Source organism: Anser brachyrhynchus, assembly GCF_964034855.1.
Source record: "Anser brachyrhynchus genome assembly, chromosome: 2".
Taxonomy (NCBI): Eukaryota; Metazoa; Chordata; class Aves; order Anseriformes; family Anatidae; genus Anser; species Anser brachyrhynchus.
The window spans coordinates 83233336-83251133 of record NC_137695.1 but is presented as its reverse complement, the minus strand read 5'-3'; the positions used below and the strand labels follow the sequence as shown (position 1 = coordinate 83251133).

Sequence of the window (17798 nt, the reverse complement as noted above, 5' to 3'; positions counted from 1 at the left end):
ATCAATATGGAATTTAAGATCATAAATACAGTGCTTCCTCAATCTCTGTTATTAAAGGGAAAGTTTATAATCTGTCCACGGAAATGTAATAGAAGAAAAGAAGAGGGCAAACTGGTGATACACAACTTTGCAAAATTGACAGTAGTTGCTCATCCTAGGGACCATTTCAACCTGCGTGTGTAGAGTTAACAAGGCAAAGTGTGTTCTGGTACAAGATACTACTCTTGCAGGGAGCAGAGAAGATGTAGTTTGATCTCTGATTCTGCTTAGGGAAGTAATATGACGAAAGTTGGATTTAAATAGTGTTGCTGCGTTAGCTTTTTAAAAAATACATATATATTTAGTGATGGAAAGTGGCTGGTACTTGCTTTTAAGGAACCTACTCTTATGAGCTTTATACTACTCCTCTGCTGGAGCAGAAAGTGAGAGCTGAAGTTGGATTGCCTAAAAGTAACAGGAGCCAAGTGACAGTTTTTATTTACTGATGGAAAAGGCTAATTCCAATGTCCTGTTTTCTATGGAGTCTTGCTAGGATACTATGGTGTTTGTGTTAAGCTAGTCAAAGTGGTGATTTCTTTATTAACAATTTTAAAAGGTTTACAGGTTATTTTTCACAGCCTTTTATTGTAAGATTATCTTAATTCCTGTCAGCATAACATTGAGACTGTATTCCAAGGGTAAATGTTACCCAGTTATTTTCTTTAAATGTAGCAGCTAATCTCTGAATTTCTGACTAATTACCTCGTCTTGTTCATTTTTCAGGGTTTCGCAAAAATGATGAAATGAAGGCTATGGAAGTTTTGCCAATTTTAAAGGAAAAAGTTGCATACCTTTCAGGTACAGTTATTTTCTTCTGTTGTGTAATGCATAACTTTGTTGTTATTCACATACAAAATAGTATTTAAATACTATAAATATCATTGCAAAAATCACAGAAACATAGGAAAACAATATAGCTAGGTATCCCAAATGTAACATGAGCATTGCGAAAGGATCTGCAATAATGAAGTTATGTGTTTTGTTGAATGGGGAACATACTGCTTGCCCTGCATATCCAACAGCATTATTTAGAACAACCTGGACTGTAGTCATATTTGTTGTCTTATTTCTGGTTCTTCTACTAGAGAGTTTTGCAGAGTTGGCTTTGTTACTGGTCATTCTGAGGCATGGGAGAAATATCTGTGTAGCAGAGGTGAAACTTCAGTGCATCTCCTTTGAAGCACATACAATATCTCCACGGTAAAATGAGTTCGCATCTAATTTTAGCTACCTCTAGCATACACCTTGAAGTCAGTTGAGTACTTAAGAAGGAGTAGCAGAGGATTTAAAAGTGGGGCTCAGATCAATGAATATCATAATTCACTCTATAACTGGATAAGTAACTTGATAGAATGATGGCTATTTGAGGTGCTTATTCTTGTGAACTGAATTTTGGGTGTGACTTTCTGAAGTAAATACAACCAAATCTGTTGGGATTAATCAGCATCATGCTCTTCACCATAATCTTAGTGTCAGATGATTTAGAAGACAGTCTCGTATTTGAAAGTTGTTTTTTTTGGGGGGGTGGGGCAGGGTCAGGATAAATAATTTGTCAGGAACTCCAGAAATAAGACTCATATCTGTAAATATTAAAGCATACAAAATAATCCCTGATATTGCAATCTTTAGAGATTTGCTGTGCATGGATGATGACGCTTGCGAGAACAGTGTGGAGTTCACAGTACTGCATTCTGTCTGCTCTGCTGAGTCAAGTGTCACTGTAGAACAAGAAAGACGTTTTTGTAAAAGGTCCGGGTAGCTCTAATGACTGACATAACAGACTGCCCAGGGTCAATTTTCCTGGTAGTCCAGAAACTCCTGATTCTTTTCCTTATGGATTGTAATGCTGGTGAAGGCTTGCTTAAAACTGTATTTTCTGAGGAAAAAAAGAGAAAACGGAGTTAAACAGAATTTCAATCCCTCATTGCCCTTCTGTTTTGTCCTTGCTTTATGGCACTTTGTGAAAACTTTAATCTGTTTCCATTCCAAGACTTTTGAATTTCTAGATTGTCAAGAGCTTAGTTTAGACCCCATAGGAGGGCACTGAAAGATGATAGGTTTTCTCTAATGTGAGTTTTTAACATTATGGCCTTCTCAAAAGGCACTAATTCGGTAAAAGTACAGAAGGCCAAATGAAAGCTGAAGATGAATTTAAGTGGAGATGATGGATTGTGAACCAGAGGAGATGTGGTGTAGGCAGAAATGGTTGCCAGTGAGCCCGTGTGAAGGTAGTAACTTCTGACAGAAGAATGGAGCAAGCAGCTGGGGACAGTGAGGCTGGCTGGAGCTGCTCTGCCAAAATCCATAGTTTCACATTTCCATTGCAAGTCGTTCTCACTGAAATGAGATATATTAGTAACGGAAATAATTGACATCTTCCCCTCCATTCCCCCCAACAAACAAACAAAAGTAACACCACTGCTCGGGTTTAACCATTTTGGAATAAGAACTGTCCAGCCTTCTGTCTGGGAACACAAAGGTACATGAGACCCATGTGAGACCCCTTACTGACTTACAGAGGCTTTCAGCGTGCATCCTTTGTTTTCCTCAAAAGTACAGCTTTTGCTTTAGTACTGGGTATTAATATTTTTAAATACAATAACTAGTAAAGTAGGAAAAAGGCTATTGCAAGTATCTTTACTAAAACTATCTAAAGATAACTAAGCTGTCTTTACTAAAACCTGTAATACTCCCATTAAAGCTAAGATATCCACAAACATCACTATGGTTTCTGTATTTTTTTCTCCAATTTTGTGTTGGAGCTCTGTTAGAGTTGTTGCGACATGTTCAGAGTAGATTCTCAAGTACCTTCATAAGGAGAAATAAAGTATGGCAATCAATAGTGCAAAGAAATGTGTCTCTTTTGTAGAGCAGGAAAGTCACATAAATAGCACCATCTGAAGAAAAAAAAGAGTGCTTTTGATTCTTGGTTCATGTCCCCTGTCTTTTGTCTGTCTGCCTTTCTCAACTGAGGCCAGCCTTCTCTAAGTTAAATGAATAAGAATGGACTGTATGGCAGTATAGTCATCTTTGTGTTCTTAGAATACTAAGGACACTGATTTTTATACAATGATGACTTTAATGAGTACTTTCTGAGAGCAGCTTATCTTGAAATAAGAGGTCTGAATCTGAAGTCGTTGCTGGAAACTTGGAGACTCCCAGCTCCACCAGGATTTTGGGAACCCACTGCAGCATTTCTGCCTACATTGCTCCTGATTAGAGCAGCAGACTGTTTCGACCATAGGTATTTCCTAAGTCATTCTTGAAATATGTTTTGACTGAATCAGAAATCTTAGTGCATTAAGAGTTAAAGGACTTGATTTCAGATACCTGCCCCTGAGTTACCATTTTTACTCCCAACTGTACTATATTGCAGTTAAACTGTATTTGAGACCTTCCCTTTTCTGCCTCCAATAGGTGCCTCTTCAGGCTGAGTTAGGGTGTAATTCTGTATTGCTTTGTTTCAGTCTTTCCTTTCCGTTTATTCCTCCCATTTGCTTTCAAGTGGATACGTTTTACATGCCTACTCAGCATTCTTTCTTTTTCTCTTTTCACAGTCTGAGCACTTCATCACTTTTGAAAAGACTGTTTGTCATTGCTTTTTCTCTACCACAAACCGCAGTAGGTCTGATGTGATTCACTCTTGGTTTCTTCTCCATTGTTGCAATCCAGTTTAGCCCCTTTTATTGATCTGTTAATGATGTGTTTTTGTAAATAAATAAAAAAAAAGTGTGTTTTCATAGTCTAGCACATCTGACGATATGTTTAGATAGAATTATGCCACCTTGTCTCAGTTATTTGTGGCACAGGCCAGGTTAAGTGGGTTGTTGTTTGTCTATTTTTAAAGAATTTTAAACTAAATGCTTCACAATAAACAATGTACAAATGAGGACTACAATGTGGTTACTCATCTGGACTTGTTAAAATCTGTGGGCTCTGTTTGTATCTTAAAGTATGTTAGCATATCTGCGATGCTCAAACTGCTAAAGAAGGGTAAAGTTAATGACTGAGGTGACGGTGTGAGAAGGAGACGTAGTCTCTGAACGAGAATTCAAATCTGGAACAGATCTGCAGGTAGTTTGTGCTAGGGCAGGAGGCAGGGAGGTGCAGAACAAATACTTCTGTCAAGTGTTGTGGCGTGCATCTTGCCATATATAGGTTGATAACTGCAAAGTCAAAAAGCTCCCCAAACTAGCCTCAGTTGTGTACATACTGATGCTGGAGTAATTCTTTATTGGAAATAGCTGTCCTGACATCACTCACGGGCTGGAAGGCTTTATCTTCTACCGGACAAAGTAGCAAAATAACTGGATTATTTTGCTGTCATGGTGAGTGTAGAATGCAAATGCCGGGGTGCATCTTCCCTCTGAATCCCTTGTTCTTGTAATATTGCCAACAGAGCAGTTCTCCAAAAAAGTGGATTGAGAGGGAAAGAAAAGACTTCCTTGAACTGACTTACACCTAACTGGGCAATAACCTACTGGCATATTGGGCATCTCGTCTGAAACAGAAAAGCCTTCTTGACTTGTTACCATGAAGTAAAGATGGATTCAGGGATAAAATCTGTCGTTTAAACTGAAGCCTGTCGAGTACAGACACTCTTACATCTCCACACATACTTAAGCAAGGGGAGCATTTTCTTAAAAGGTGCAATTATCTTGGTTTTGTATGATAGAAACAGTTCTAGATAACTTGTCCCAAATTTCAAACATGCCATACATTTAATTTAGAGTAGTTCAGTGGGAAAGGACCTACAAAGATCGAGTGCAACTGCTTGGTCACTTCAGGGCTAACCGAAAGTTGAAGCATATAAATGAGGGGGCATTATTCAAACATCTCTTGAACACTGACATGCACGGGGCACCAACCACCCCTCTAGGAAGCTGGTGCCAGTGTTTGAGCACCCTCATGGTGAACACATTTTCCTCATGTCCAGTCTGAACCACCCCTGGAGCAGCGTGGTGCCATTCCCATGCGTCCTGTCATTGGTGACCAGGGAGAAGAGACCAGCATCTCCCTCTCCATAAAAGCTTACTGCTTAGCTTTACCTAAGTATTTTGAGACTGGGTAGAAAGGTATTTCCTGAACAAAAACTGCACTGCTCAGCCTGTTTGATTCTGGTGCCTTCTGGAGACCGTTGACAAGACTGCTCTTTGCGATGTGCACTAGACAGAAGTGATTCATGTTGGCTGACTCATGTGAGTTGATCGGCTACTCATATGACACATCTGGGTATAAACAGAGATACTCTATCTCAGTAGCATGAGGGTTTTGTATAAAAGAAAAGGGTAAAAATGGAAGCCTGACTGATGAAAGCAGTAGCTTAATATGGTTTTTGTTAAACCAGGACAAATAAGGGAGTTGAGTTGAAGAAAAGCTATTGTGAGACAGGAAATTCCCACCTGATGCCTCATACATTGTTACTTTTAACTGTGTATGACACAGGAGCATTAGGCAGAAAGGAAACCAGAGTTATTTATTGGAAAAGGCCTATGTTTTGGCTCTCCAGGCATAAGGATGAAAAAACCTTTGTGTTTAGTAGATGAAAAAGATATTAGTTGTATCTAAAGCCTTAGGGACTTCTTTGCTTAATACTTAGAATCTTAGCATCTGGTTCAAGAGTGGACAGTGAAACTTGTTTTGCCAAAAATCAAGGCTATTATTAATTTCTTCAATGCTCAGCTAGACCTGAAATTTGCATGACAAATTTTGTCTGCAATGTACAAAAATTTTGGGATATAATTTATCAGAAATTTATGCAGTGTACTTTAAAAACTTATTTCCTCTATGATGTACGTGTGGAGGTGGGAGTCAATTGCAGAGGCATCCAAAAGACATTAAAAGTATACATTTCTTTCTTCTGCCATGCTGGAAAATAACATGATAAAATAGTTGATCTGTGGGAAAGGCCTGGAGAACGATCTGAGATGACTTTGTATAACAAGGCATTTGTAAAACACTTGGAGAGTGTTAAGAAGATTCAGTGTGTGCTCTTCACTGCTAGCTGTTGCTTTGAAGGAAGAATTTTCACTTTAAGCAATCAACCCCACTTTTTCTGTGGCGTTGGAATTAGTAATATTTTCTAGCTGTAACAAATCTTTTAGATCTGTAGCTGAGGAGAGCGAGCATTAAGGGCTGCAGCAGACTTTGAGCTAAGTTTGTTAGCTTTGAAGCCCACTGGTCATTGTGGAGCTGAGCAGAGGCTGTTAGGCTCCTGGTCTGATCATTTATACTGCCTTTCTCTGTAGCTTTTGTCCTGTCTTCGTTCTGTCTCTTGCTATGCGAAATCCTCAATGCGCTCTGCTTGGCAAACGGACTGGGCTGGTCAAAGCTAGACTTACCCCTCTCTCTTTAGAAGAAGAGTTGTTTTTACTCTCTCATCCCATTTAAGAGGGTCATAGAACATAAGATGAATTCCCTTTTACGTCTAGGTTTCTGGCATTGCAGCTTGACAGAAATCCAAAGCTGCTTTTCCCTTGTCTGAGTTTCGACGGGTGCCTTGTGGGGAACGTGTCCAGTGGAGGTGCTTTCTGGAGACCTCGGCAGCTAGGCTTGGGATCTCCAGCAAGCGCACGCAGAGTGCTCTGGGGAGGATACTGGTGGATTCTTAAGTGGCTGAATTTATTCGCTTACTTTTTGTCTGTCTTTTTAAAGGATTTTTTTTAAACTCTGTTTAATAAAAACTCTGTTTAATAACAATGGGGAGCTGATTTACAATGAGAAATCACTCAGGAATACTGAATGGTGTTTCTCTACATTTCCACAGGACAGGAGAAAATAGTCCGTGCATCTGTGGTTGAGAACATGTATGTGAAATTCAGCTTGTAGGAATGACTGCTATTGTACAAGCATTGATAAAGATAGGCTACTGACTTGAAACTAATATTTACTAAAAGTAACATTTTGTATCCATTAACAAGGCATTGAATATAAAATTTCATTTTAAGTATACATTTAAGTGGAGCCACGTAAGTTTTTTTTAAACCTTTTGAATTGAGTGGATTCAGAACTTCCTTCATTTGCATTGCTAACGATTAAAAACTATAAACCGACCATTCAGAATCTGCACATCACAACAGGGTAAAACGACGTGATAGTACTCATGTTCTTCTGGTATACTATATGCCTAAACGTGGTGCTAGTAATGAAATTAACACTGAATATTGTCTAAATGCTTGCCAGCAAAGTAGCATAACTCTACAATTAAATTTCATCTGTATAACTGCTGATTCCAAAAATAAATATGTAACAAAGCACCAATGCTAGAGATGTCAGACTGCCCATCAGACTTGAATGTGATTGTAATATGTAATTGTAATTAGTCTTTGTTTCACTTTTTTTTTTTTTGACAGGTATTTCCTCATTGTAGGAATTGTGACAATCTACTCATTGATAATCCCAAAATGCAATTTTAAGCTGGTCTCTAAATGACAGTGTCAGCATTTAACTTGAAATCTTTTAGTGGTTATTTATTCAAGTGTAGGAATTAGGTTTTCCAAAAGCATTATGAAGACTACTTTTGCAAACAAGAATAGTGTTAAGATGTGTTGATTTGTTTTTGACATGTTTTGTTTTTCAGGTGGCAGAGATAAGCGTGGAGGCCCCATCCTAACGTTTCCAGCTCGTAGTAATCATGATAGAATACGGCAGGAAGACCTTAGGAGACTAATTTCTTACCTAGCTTGTATTCCTAGGTAAGTGATGATAAGCCTTGATAAGCTCTGGTGCTGTGCAACAAAACAACTGGAATATATTTCAGTATACTTACACGCTAGGAGACTGAGTGGTTAAAGAAAATGAGCAAATCCGTACCAAGTTCTGTCAGTTACTGTTTTCAGACTGGTTTTTTGAAAAGGCCTAAATAGTTACTCTGCCCTGTAGAAGGAAGGCTCTTGGCAGAATATCTGGCGTGCTTTAGCTGGAAGTAGTTTGTCTTGGAAATAGTACTGCCATGCTACATAGCTGTCATCGTTGAAAATTTGTGAATACAACTCAAAGGCTTTCAGTACATCAACAATTAGAAACATGCTGGTCGTCATTCACAGTATATCTTGTGTGGACCGGGGTCAGCACAACGTTCCAAACTGTTATTTGTGTCGGACGTGTTGAATCAGGACACTGTAACTTAAGAATAACCAGGAGAAATGTATGTAAAATTTGCTTGTACAGGTCTCAGATAAGCCTGTGGAGAGATCTGTGAAACTTCTGTTACTACTGTAAAAAATTAAACTATGTATTACAATGTGTTATTTAAACTAATCACCAAATCTAATGCTTGTATGTGTGCATGTATATGAATATATATTATATATATATATATATTAAAAGAAATAGTAAAAAAAATTGTTCAGATAGAACTTTGTTCTTGAGTAGTAGAACTAAGGAGAAAAATGAGCTTAAGACACTGATTGTAGGTTTGTCTCAGATTCTGCCAACATTTGGTACAGACTAGAGCAACTCCAACTGTGCTTGAATTTGTTTGCATGTAACCTGCAGGAGCAGTTGTCAAAATCTCCAGGACAACATGCCTGAATGTATTTTTTTTCCACATTTCTGTAAGGTGTTAATTTGTGTGCACTCTTCCTTGCATCTTATGTAATCAGATATCAGTTTCAGATTGACATAAGTGTTCTCATTAAGCAAAGAAAGACAACTGCCCAAAACAAAGCAAACAAAGAAAGCCAAACCTTCAAAAAGTCTAGTTGAGAGCGTTTATGGCTTTCCTTATGGGTAATTGTTGGTAATTCAATTTTTCTGGTATTTACTTCACTTTTAAGCTTAGGAATGTTTAGTATTTTTTCTTTATTTTTGATTAAACTGGGAGATTTGGGGAGATAGAGGAGGGAGAGGGGAAGAAGTCTTGAGATTTTTACCTTTGAAATCATTTAATTTCACATTTGAATTTTTGAGATGTATTCTGGCCCTCTAGATCTTCAAGTTACTAGAGAAGTTAATAGCTAAATATGCATCAAAATAGGCCCTAGAGAGTTTTGTGGAGATAATCTGGCAAAATACAGTTGTATTCTGGCAAAAGGAGTATGTTAATCTAGTATCAATAGATTTAAAATAGAAACTTTGGTACAGGATTTTATATCTCTGCAAACATGGCAAAGATTTGAGGATAAAGGGAGCTTTATTAAAAGCTAGACTGATTTTCATACACATCATGTTTTAGGGGACTGGTCATGTAACTCCTTAATTGAGAAGTCTTGGGTTTTCTCAACTGGTGCAAATAGCCCCAACAGCTAGTTTGTCAACAAATGATTGCAGTACAGTTATCCTACATAGCTGAAGATTCAGAAGTATCAGTTTTTTGGCAAGGGATCAAAACAGTTAAGGCAGTAGTCCAACTCTGAATTGCACTAGTTTAACAATTTATCTGATTTAAAATTTTTACTAAGTTTAAGTCATCAGCACTGACTGGACCAGGTATTCGTGTAGTTCAAGTTTACCAAACAGAGGACCTTGGCTGACCAAAGCCTCTCAGAACAGTTTTTATTGTTTTGATCCTTAGCCAAAAGGGATTTGTCTTTTGTCAGCTGATGGGGCCACATGAGTGGAGGACACATCTGCATCACGTGGTGAGCAGCTGCTTCATGCATCCTAGTAGATGTATGCCTTGTGAATTAGTGGCGAGCAGTCTTCCTTATGCAGTAGCCAGTTTGTGTGGTTGGATAGGGATGGGCTGAGCAGCTCTCATACAATGTGCAGCCTTTCAATAATGGGTGTGTCTTAGTTTCAAAACAATGTTTGATTTTGTCTTTTTAATTGTGTGCCCACCTTTGGGTTGGTGAGAGAGCCAGCATTTATCTTGATAAACTCCTTTTTAAAACTTTTTCTGTTTTAAACTAACTTCAAAAAGCTACTCTCCTAAGGAAACCTGTATTACAACTCCTTTCAGAAGCTCTTCTGCCCTCCAGAGTTGGTCATAATTTATCTTTATCCTAATACTGCCAATGAAGCATCCTTACTTCCTGGACTCTCTAAAAACCTTAACACATGAACTCCGGAATTCCGTTTACGTTAGTCACATCCCTGTAAGTGACTAATGTACTTAAACAGTGGACATTTGGTTCCTCTTAATAGTCCATTGGTTATGACTCAGTTTTGAAATATTTTCCCTTTCCATGTTAACAAGGTCTTGTAGTAGGTTCTCTTGGAACAACATCAAAATTCCCGGTGTTGGTGGTGATTGCTGCTTTTGATCAGCAGCAAGTACTAAGTGTACAATAAGTAATGAAGAAAAGAAATGAAATCTGACGTTTTCAGAAAAGTTGCCAGGAAATTTTTGTATAAGGTCTGCTAACTTTTGGACAGCAAAATTGAGATCAAATTTTGTAGAAATAGGTTAGTGTGGTTTTCTTCACAGCCATAAAATGCTTTCTTATCCATTAGCTATCCACAGATTGATCCCATTACAGAAGTAATTGTCAGTGAAGGTTTTCCCTCTGCAAACTAACATTTTTTAACTCTCAGGAAATATGAAACAAGATCTGAGTTTAAAAAAGTTTTAGAAGCAGTAGGTAAGAACAGCATACCAACTTCTGTCTTCTAGAGGATCCCCTCAATCATTAGAAAAACATGAACATTGTCATCAGTAAAGTGTGCGTGTGTGCTACGGAGTCATTTGTAAATTAATTACATTTTGGTGCTTCTGTAAACGGTGAGTGTAATGTATGTGTTGGGTGAAGGGGAGAGGACTGAATTCTGGTTTATATTCATGTGAATATAAGCAGGGAAAATGAAAGAGGAGGTGAAGGCAGATTATCTAATCAGCAACAAGTTTAAAGCTATCCCCCACCAGGAGTTTGGCAGTGGGATGACAGCAAGCTTCCTGAGAGGTTTTGCACTGCCTTCATGAGAACTGCTGTATGCATCAGATAGTCAACAGTGATGCCCTAGGGATGGGATTGTTAGCTGGAGAGAGCACATTCATTAGGCAGCGTGTTGCAGTAAAAGTGCTGTGTTCAAATTTGTAATGCTTGCTTGGTAACATTTTCTCCTTTCTTCTGCAGTGAGGAAGTATGTAAAAGGGGATTCACCGTCATTGTAGATATGCGTGGGTCAAAATGGGACTCCATAAAGCCTCTGCTGAAGATTTTACAGGAATCCTTCCCATGCTGTATTCATGTTGCACTGATAATCAAGCCAGACAACTTCTGGCAGAAACAGAGGACTAACTTTGGCAGCTCTAAGTTTGAGTTTGAGGTAATTTCCCCTATCGTATATGAATTTATATTTATTTCATGGTTTAAGTGTGCTCAGTACTGACCAGCATCTTGAGCAGTCTCAAATTATGTTCTGGGTAAGAGAGGGGTAGATGGGGCCAGTTGTTCTAGAAGAAATGTAGTTTATTTCATAAGCTTAAACTAGATAATGGTGCACATAGTCATACATACTTTTTCTGAGCATGAAAGAGATGGACTTAGGGTTTTACCCCTCATGGTGAAGTGTTAGTTTTCATCTTTATTTTGTCTTGGTCTGTACTGCGGTAATCATTCTGTCACCACTGTTCCATGCAGATGAAAGCAGCCAAATAAACCTTGCTGCTATCCTGCTGCTGCTCACAATATCCAAGTCAAAAACTAATCAAAACAGTAGCCAGAAGAGTGGTTGCTCTTTTTTTTTTTCCTTCAGCGTAGTGGGGTAAGAAAGAAATAAAATTTCTCTGACTGAGTGGAAATACCTGCAAGACAGGAGGCTCATCAGAATTGGCATTGGAAAAGAAATGCATAAGCAAAGTTAAGTCACGTGGACTTAATAAGTCACGATCAACTTTTTAGACAGAGAAACAAAAACTTGTAAGAAAATTTCAAATTCATTTCACTAACAGTATTTTTTTATTTTTGTTTTTATTGCTTTAGACAAATATGGTGTCTCTGGAAGGCCTTACCAAAGTAGTTGATCCTTCTCAGCTAACCCCAGAATTCGATGGCTGTTTGGAGTACAACCATGAGGAGTGGATAGAAATCAGAGTTGCCTTTGAGGACTACATTAGCAATGCAACCCATATGCTGTCCAGACTGGAGGAACTGCAAGATATATTGTCGAAAAAGGAAATGCCTCAGGACCTGGAAGGTGCTCGCAATATGATAGAGGAGCATTCACAATTAAAAAAGAAAGTCATTAAGGCTCCTATTGAGGACCTTGATGTGGAAGGACAAAAGCTGCTCCAGCGAATACAGAGCAGCGATAGCTTCCCCAAAAAGAACTCTGGGTCAGGGAATGCAGACTTACAGAACCTTTTACCCAAAGTATCCACCATGCTGGACAGGCTGCACTCAACGCGGCAGCATCTGCATCAGATGTGGCATGTGCGGAAATTGAAATTGGACCAATGTTTTCAGCTCAGGCTGTTCGAGCAGGATGCTGAAAAGGTAGGGGATTGGGGAGGGGAGGACAAAGGGGCACTGCAATTAACGAACAACGACTGACTGACTTGAAAAGAGTACCAAGGATAATTACAAATAGTAAAGTTTGTCTTCTAAAGACAAAACTCTAAGTTAGTCGCTAGGCTTTTAATGAGAAGTAAGGGATTTTTTTTATTGATACTGAATCTTAGTCTTCTGGAGTAGAGTGGATGGAGCAGTAATTCCAAGCTGTAAAGAACACAGGTAACTTTCATTGAAGAAAAATTTAGGTGGTAGCAACTTTACAGCTTTTGCTTTAAAAGCTTTTAAGCTTTGCTCCAGACAGAAGCTTTTTCAGGCATCAGATGAAGATGGATGCTGTATGCTTTATAAATACAGATGATTAAGGATTGCATCAGTCTCCTTGTGAGTGACCCTTGGGATCTGAGTGGCAGGTAGCTGACAAAGTCTGAAGAGGTTGACATGGCAAACTGCTTCATTGATGCCAGATTTAAGGTCCCAGGCTAAAAACTGACATATCTTTTTTGACAGTCATATGTCATTAACAGGGGACTGACTGATTTCAGAGTGTTTCGGGTTAACCAGTCCCTTTGAATGATAAAGCTCTTGATTGACATGAAATTTGAAGAACCACCATAGCAGGCAGTGCACTGTTAGATGAGCTCAAATAAGATCTATTTTCGTATAGAATTGTTTTGCAATTGCTAACTTGCTACCATGGAACAAATAGCTTTAAGGAAGGATGGGGAGTTTTTCTCTGGGTAACTGAAGTAACTAGACTATCCAGTCAAGTGGTAAGTATGGTCTTTGTCAGATTTCTTAAAATATTTAACATAAGAATGTCTGAACTGGGTGAGACCAAACGTCTATGTTAAACTAGTGTCTTGCTCTCCAGTAGTGGTCATAAGCAGATGTCTGGGAAAACAGAGCAAGCAGATAAAATACTTCTCCTTCCTCTGTCTTCCTCAGTTTTCTTCCCCTGTACTTTCCTGTCCCCTGGACATTTCTGCTCAGGAACTTTCACAACAGGACTCTTAATGTTTTCTGCTGTGTTTAAAAAAGAAACTTTGGTACCATTTAAAGCGAGTGTTTACTGAGTGTAGCTGAAAATAGTAGGGGCATGTGAGGAGTTGAAAAAAAATCCGGTCACGTGAATTTAGAGTCATAAAATTATTTAGGAAATAATAAGCCAATGATCTAAAACTGTTCTTTCAGGCCCGAAATGCTTTTTAGCAACCATTCAGCCACTTAATTAGACCGTTAACAAAATATCTTTTGATGATGCTCAAGTGGTATTGTTCTTCATTTACTCATCTAAAAGTTGCATACATAACTTGGGCTTTAAGAAACTCCTTGTCAAATATGTGAGCCTATGGAATTGATCTCTATCCTGCGATGTGATTGTATAAGCTCATATCTGTGTTTCCTAGGCTCCTGAATCCAAGAATCTGTATTAGATTCATGCATCCATCTTTCAAAATAGCAGCAAGTATGAGGCACCTCAAAAGGAGGCTGATAGCAGCCAGTGTTCTTGGAACTTTATTCCCACATCAACCACTAGAAAAAGATTCAAAAGGTGGTTTATGTGGTATCCCAGCCACTTTTTGGTTAAGGCCCTTGTCTTAATCTACATCTTCAATGTATTGTAGACAAGAAACCGAAAATTTTAGGAGTGTGTGATCATCTGTCTCAATTGTCTAAACTCTTAAAACTTTTTGTTTGTTTGCAGTTCTTACCATACTGTTATCTACTTATAGTTTGATTTTTCATGTACGTGGCTGGAATACTGGATCTGATAACATTGCTCTGTTAGCCTGTGTACTTTAAAAGATCTTTAAATGAGTTCTTACTACTCTTTGTAGCCATTTCTTTCAGAAATATCTTTGTAAGCTAACCCAGAGTGTAGGTGGGTCTTTCGAGTTGAAATATAGCAAAGATTTCAAGACCACTGTGTAAAACTGTAAAACTTGGTCTTTTGCTGAGCTGCTTGGTCTTTGAAAACTTTGTTTTCCAGTGCCACTGTTAACATACCTATTGTACCTTTAGTAACAGCCATTGTTAGATAAGACCTTTCCTAAACTTTGTTTGAATATTATTACTTTTTTGTTTGTTTTTACACATCTTTGAAGTTTATTCCTAATTTTTTTCTGGAAGAAGGTAATATGTGACACTGCTCAAGTATTTTTTTTTTTTTAATTGGCTTAGCAGTAGAAAAGTTGTTTTCAAATCTGCCATAAAGTTGTGAGCTAAAAATATGAAACTTACTGAAACACTTAATTTCCATGATTTGACACATTCTCATTTTAAATTACTAAACTGCTGACATCACAAAATGCTGACACTAAAGAATGTATAAGCTTTGTAACACAGGGCTGTGCTCCAAGTCTGTTTGTTTACTATGGCTTTGTAGTAATGAAGTTGACTTTACCATAGCTTGAGATAAATACCTAAAGAAAAGGTTCAACAGCTGAGGATGTTGGTCCGAAAAGTCAGATTTCAGTACTGATTTTTTTAAAATGTACAGTAACTTACAGGGGAAAGACAATCCGTGTTAATTTTAATGGCAGTTCTTTCTGTTGTCTTTGTCACAGATTTCTCATGTTACTTGCATGTGATTTCTTCCACAACAAATCAGTGATTTTTTTTCCTTAATATTTCCTTGCAGATGTTTGACTGGATCACACACAACAAAGGTCTGTTTCTGAACAGCTACACAGAGATCGGAACCAGTCATCCCCACGCTATGGAACTTCAGACACAGCACAATCACTTTGCCATGAACTGTATGGTAAGAATGGGCCTCACTTCACAATGCTGACATTTGCTCTTTGTTAAGGTAGAATTCATAAATCACACACACAAATCATTCCTTCTATTACAACTAGTAGAAATTGTATTTGAGCAGTGAAGTTGTACAACAAAAGAAGAAAATAAAAGATGGCCAAGTACAGAGGTACTGTGATTGAGCAACTGAATTATTTGGACCATTAGCAATATTCAGTGCAACCTTGGAACTTGTAAAATATATGCATCCAAACTTTTAGAACCTGGGATATGTGTTTGAGTACAGTTTTGCATCTTTTAGGAAATTTCAAGGAATCATATGTAATACGATTAAAAAAAAAAAAGCTCAGGATCTTCAGAATAGATTGCATCTCAGGTACAAAAAGTTTTGGGAAGTGCTAATCAATAGCTGAGCCCAGTGTAGTAATTTTCATTTATTTATTTATTTATTTATAAGAGCACACACTTCTCATTTCTGGCACAGTGGCATGGAGCTAAAGCAAATATTTTTCTTGTCAAATATTATCTTGATGAGCCATCATCTGCAATTAAAAATTCAGTTTGTAACCTGCAGTGAGTGAAAGCTGCTTGTTATCAGTTTCATGAATGCCCTGTTTGGACATGGGCACTAAATTCTCAAGAATATTTTGGTTCTTTTTCACTAGGAGGGTTGGAGGTGTATAAGTAACTTCGGGAGCCTGGGCCTAAATCCAGTCCCTGTCTGTCAGCTCAATGGAAGAAGAACACTACAACTCTTGTTAGAAATTAACATCCTTGGCAGTCAAAGGATGGGAATTGAATTAAAGTATGGTTGAAACAATCAGCTCTTGCAAGAGGGTGTTTTTGTAGGACAGGACTACTAACTGTGGAAAGAAAGCATGTCAAAGTAAACTACCCTTGGTTATTTGTCTTGCTAAAATCATTAAAGGGATAGTAAGGCAGCTCTTGTGTCTAGTTCTGACCAAGTTAAGGCAGTAGGAGACAGCAGTAGGGAAGTAAACTTTCTTCTGCAACTCAGCTATCATTGTGAAAGCTTTTTTAACAAATAAAAGCAATGATTTACTTTTTGCCAAGAATAAAGTGAACGTTGCAGAACATTGTACTGAAGTTATGTAACATCATGCATGGAAGTAACTTTGACCTTTAGGTTTGGAAGGTACAGGTCCACTCTTCGGGCATAGAGATTTGCTGCTTCATGGAATAACTAATTACTGCTGTTCATTGCTCTGCACATAAAATGCAGCAGAAAGGCACTCAGAGGAGGACAGTAGGCGTCACTGACATGAGATGACTTTTGAAATTTGGTAATATTGGATATCCTTCCAAGCTGTTCTTGGGCTCATACTGTACAGGTTAAATTTTTCTCGTTCTGTTAGCCTCTCCTGATGTTAGTTACTGTGATTTTTTCTTCAAATCAAGTGTCTTGTTTTCTTCTCCTTCATTGTCTTTGTCTTTAAAAAACAAACAAACAAGAAAAACCTCCATACTGTTTAGATGATAGCAACACTAGGAAGCACTTGAGTGATGTAGCATAATTCCTCCTGTTCTTAATCTTTTGCTGTTAATCTCTGTTTTGCCTGTAATAGTCAAGTGTGTTAATTACACAGGACTTTTTCTCATCTCTCACAATGATTTCTTGAAGCATGTAAGGAGCAGTTTAAATCTGGGGCAAGCATAGTCCCCATGAAGTGGTTCTTTCCCGTAGAATGAGAAAACGATTAGCCCTGGGTTTTGATTTCAAGAGCGTTCAGGTTTTCTGTTTTATTTGGTTAAATAGCCAAAATTGAACATGTATAGTATGGGGTAAAATTATGCTGAATATGACTTGAAAAAATGACACGAGCTCATTGAATTTTGGCAGGCCATTCTTGTGTTTTTAACTGGAAAAATGTCAGGCAATCTTAACTCCTGCAAAGCACGTTCAGTTTCTCCCTGACCTCTCTTCAGATGCGTTCTGTGCTAACCAAGCTACTGTTTTGTTTGCTGCTGCAGTCAGTGTAACTCTTCAGTAATCAGAGCTGATTTAAGATCTCTTAATGAGTGCTTTAGCACTAGAGATGGAATTTAACTTCTAACACATCTACAGCAATGTAAATTTATTCAATTGGACAGCATGGAGGAAGGAGGAGTGGCAACTAAGTATTATTATATGCAGGAGATTTTGAAGGTTTTTCATTGTGGCCCTAATTGGACCCTGATAGATCTTGCTTTCTAGGCAGTTTCTTTAGGCTCACTTTAGGCAGGGAAGGGCTGTTCAAAGGATAAATGCTGCCCAAGCAGCTAAATACCTCTTGCACTTGCTCACAGCTTAACCCTGATAATTGATGTTGCAGCTGCTTTTCTTAACACATTGTGATTGCTGCAGGGCACATGTTCCCTTTGCAGCAGGTGCTACCCTCCATCAATAGCTGGCTCTCCTATCTCCCCTTCCTTCCCAAGTAGCAGCTTGGCTTTCCGAGAGGTGCAGGAGGGCAAGTTCTGCAGCTGCTTCTGCCGAGCTCGGGTGAGAAAGTATCAGCCTTTGGGTGAGATGCCAAAACTTTAATCTGGTCTTCCAGTCTGAAATGAGCCACCTGGTTGTAAACCATTGTGAAAACTACTTAG

The 17798-nt window shown here is 38.3% G+C and overlaps 1 protein-coding gene across 1 annotated transcript in view; it reads left to right on the top strand.

The window, feature by feature from the left end:
* Positions 1–17798, top strand: part of TRIO (trio Rho guanine nucleotide exchange factor) — a 256422-nt gene that overhangs the window by 67576 nt on the left and 171048 nt on the right. The window contains exons 2-6 of the mRNA XM_080579300.1: positions 763–837; positions 7619–7733; positions 11055–11247; positions 11904–12416; positions 15076–15198. Of these exons, the coding sequence (XP_080435426.1) occupies positions 763–837; positions 7619–7733; positions 11055–11247; positions 11904–12416; positions 15076–15198 (1019 nt within the window). The remainder of the gene's footprint in view (positions 1–762; positions 838–7618; positions 7734–11054; positions 11248–11903; positions 12417–15075; positions 15199–17798) is intronic.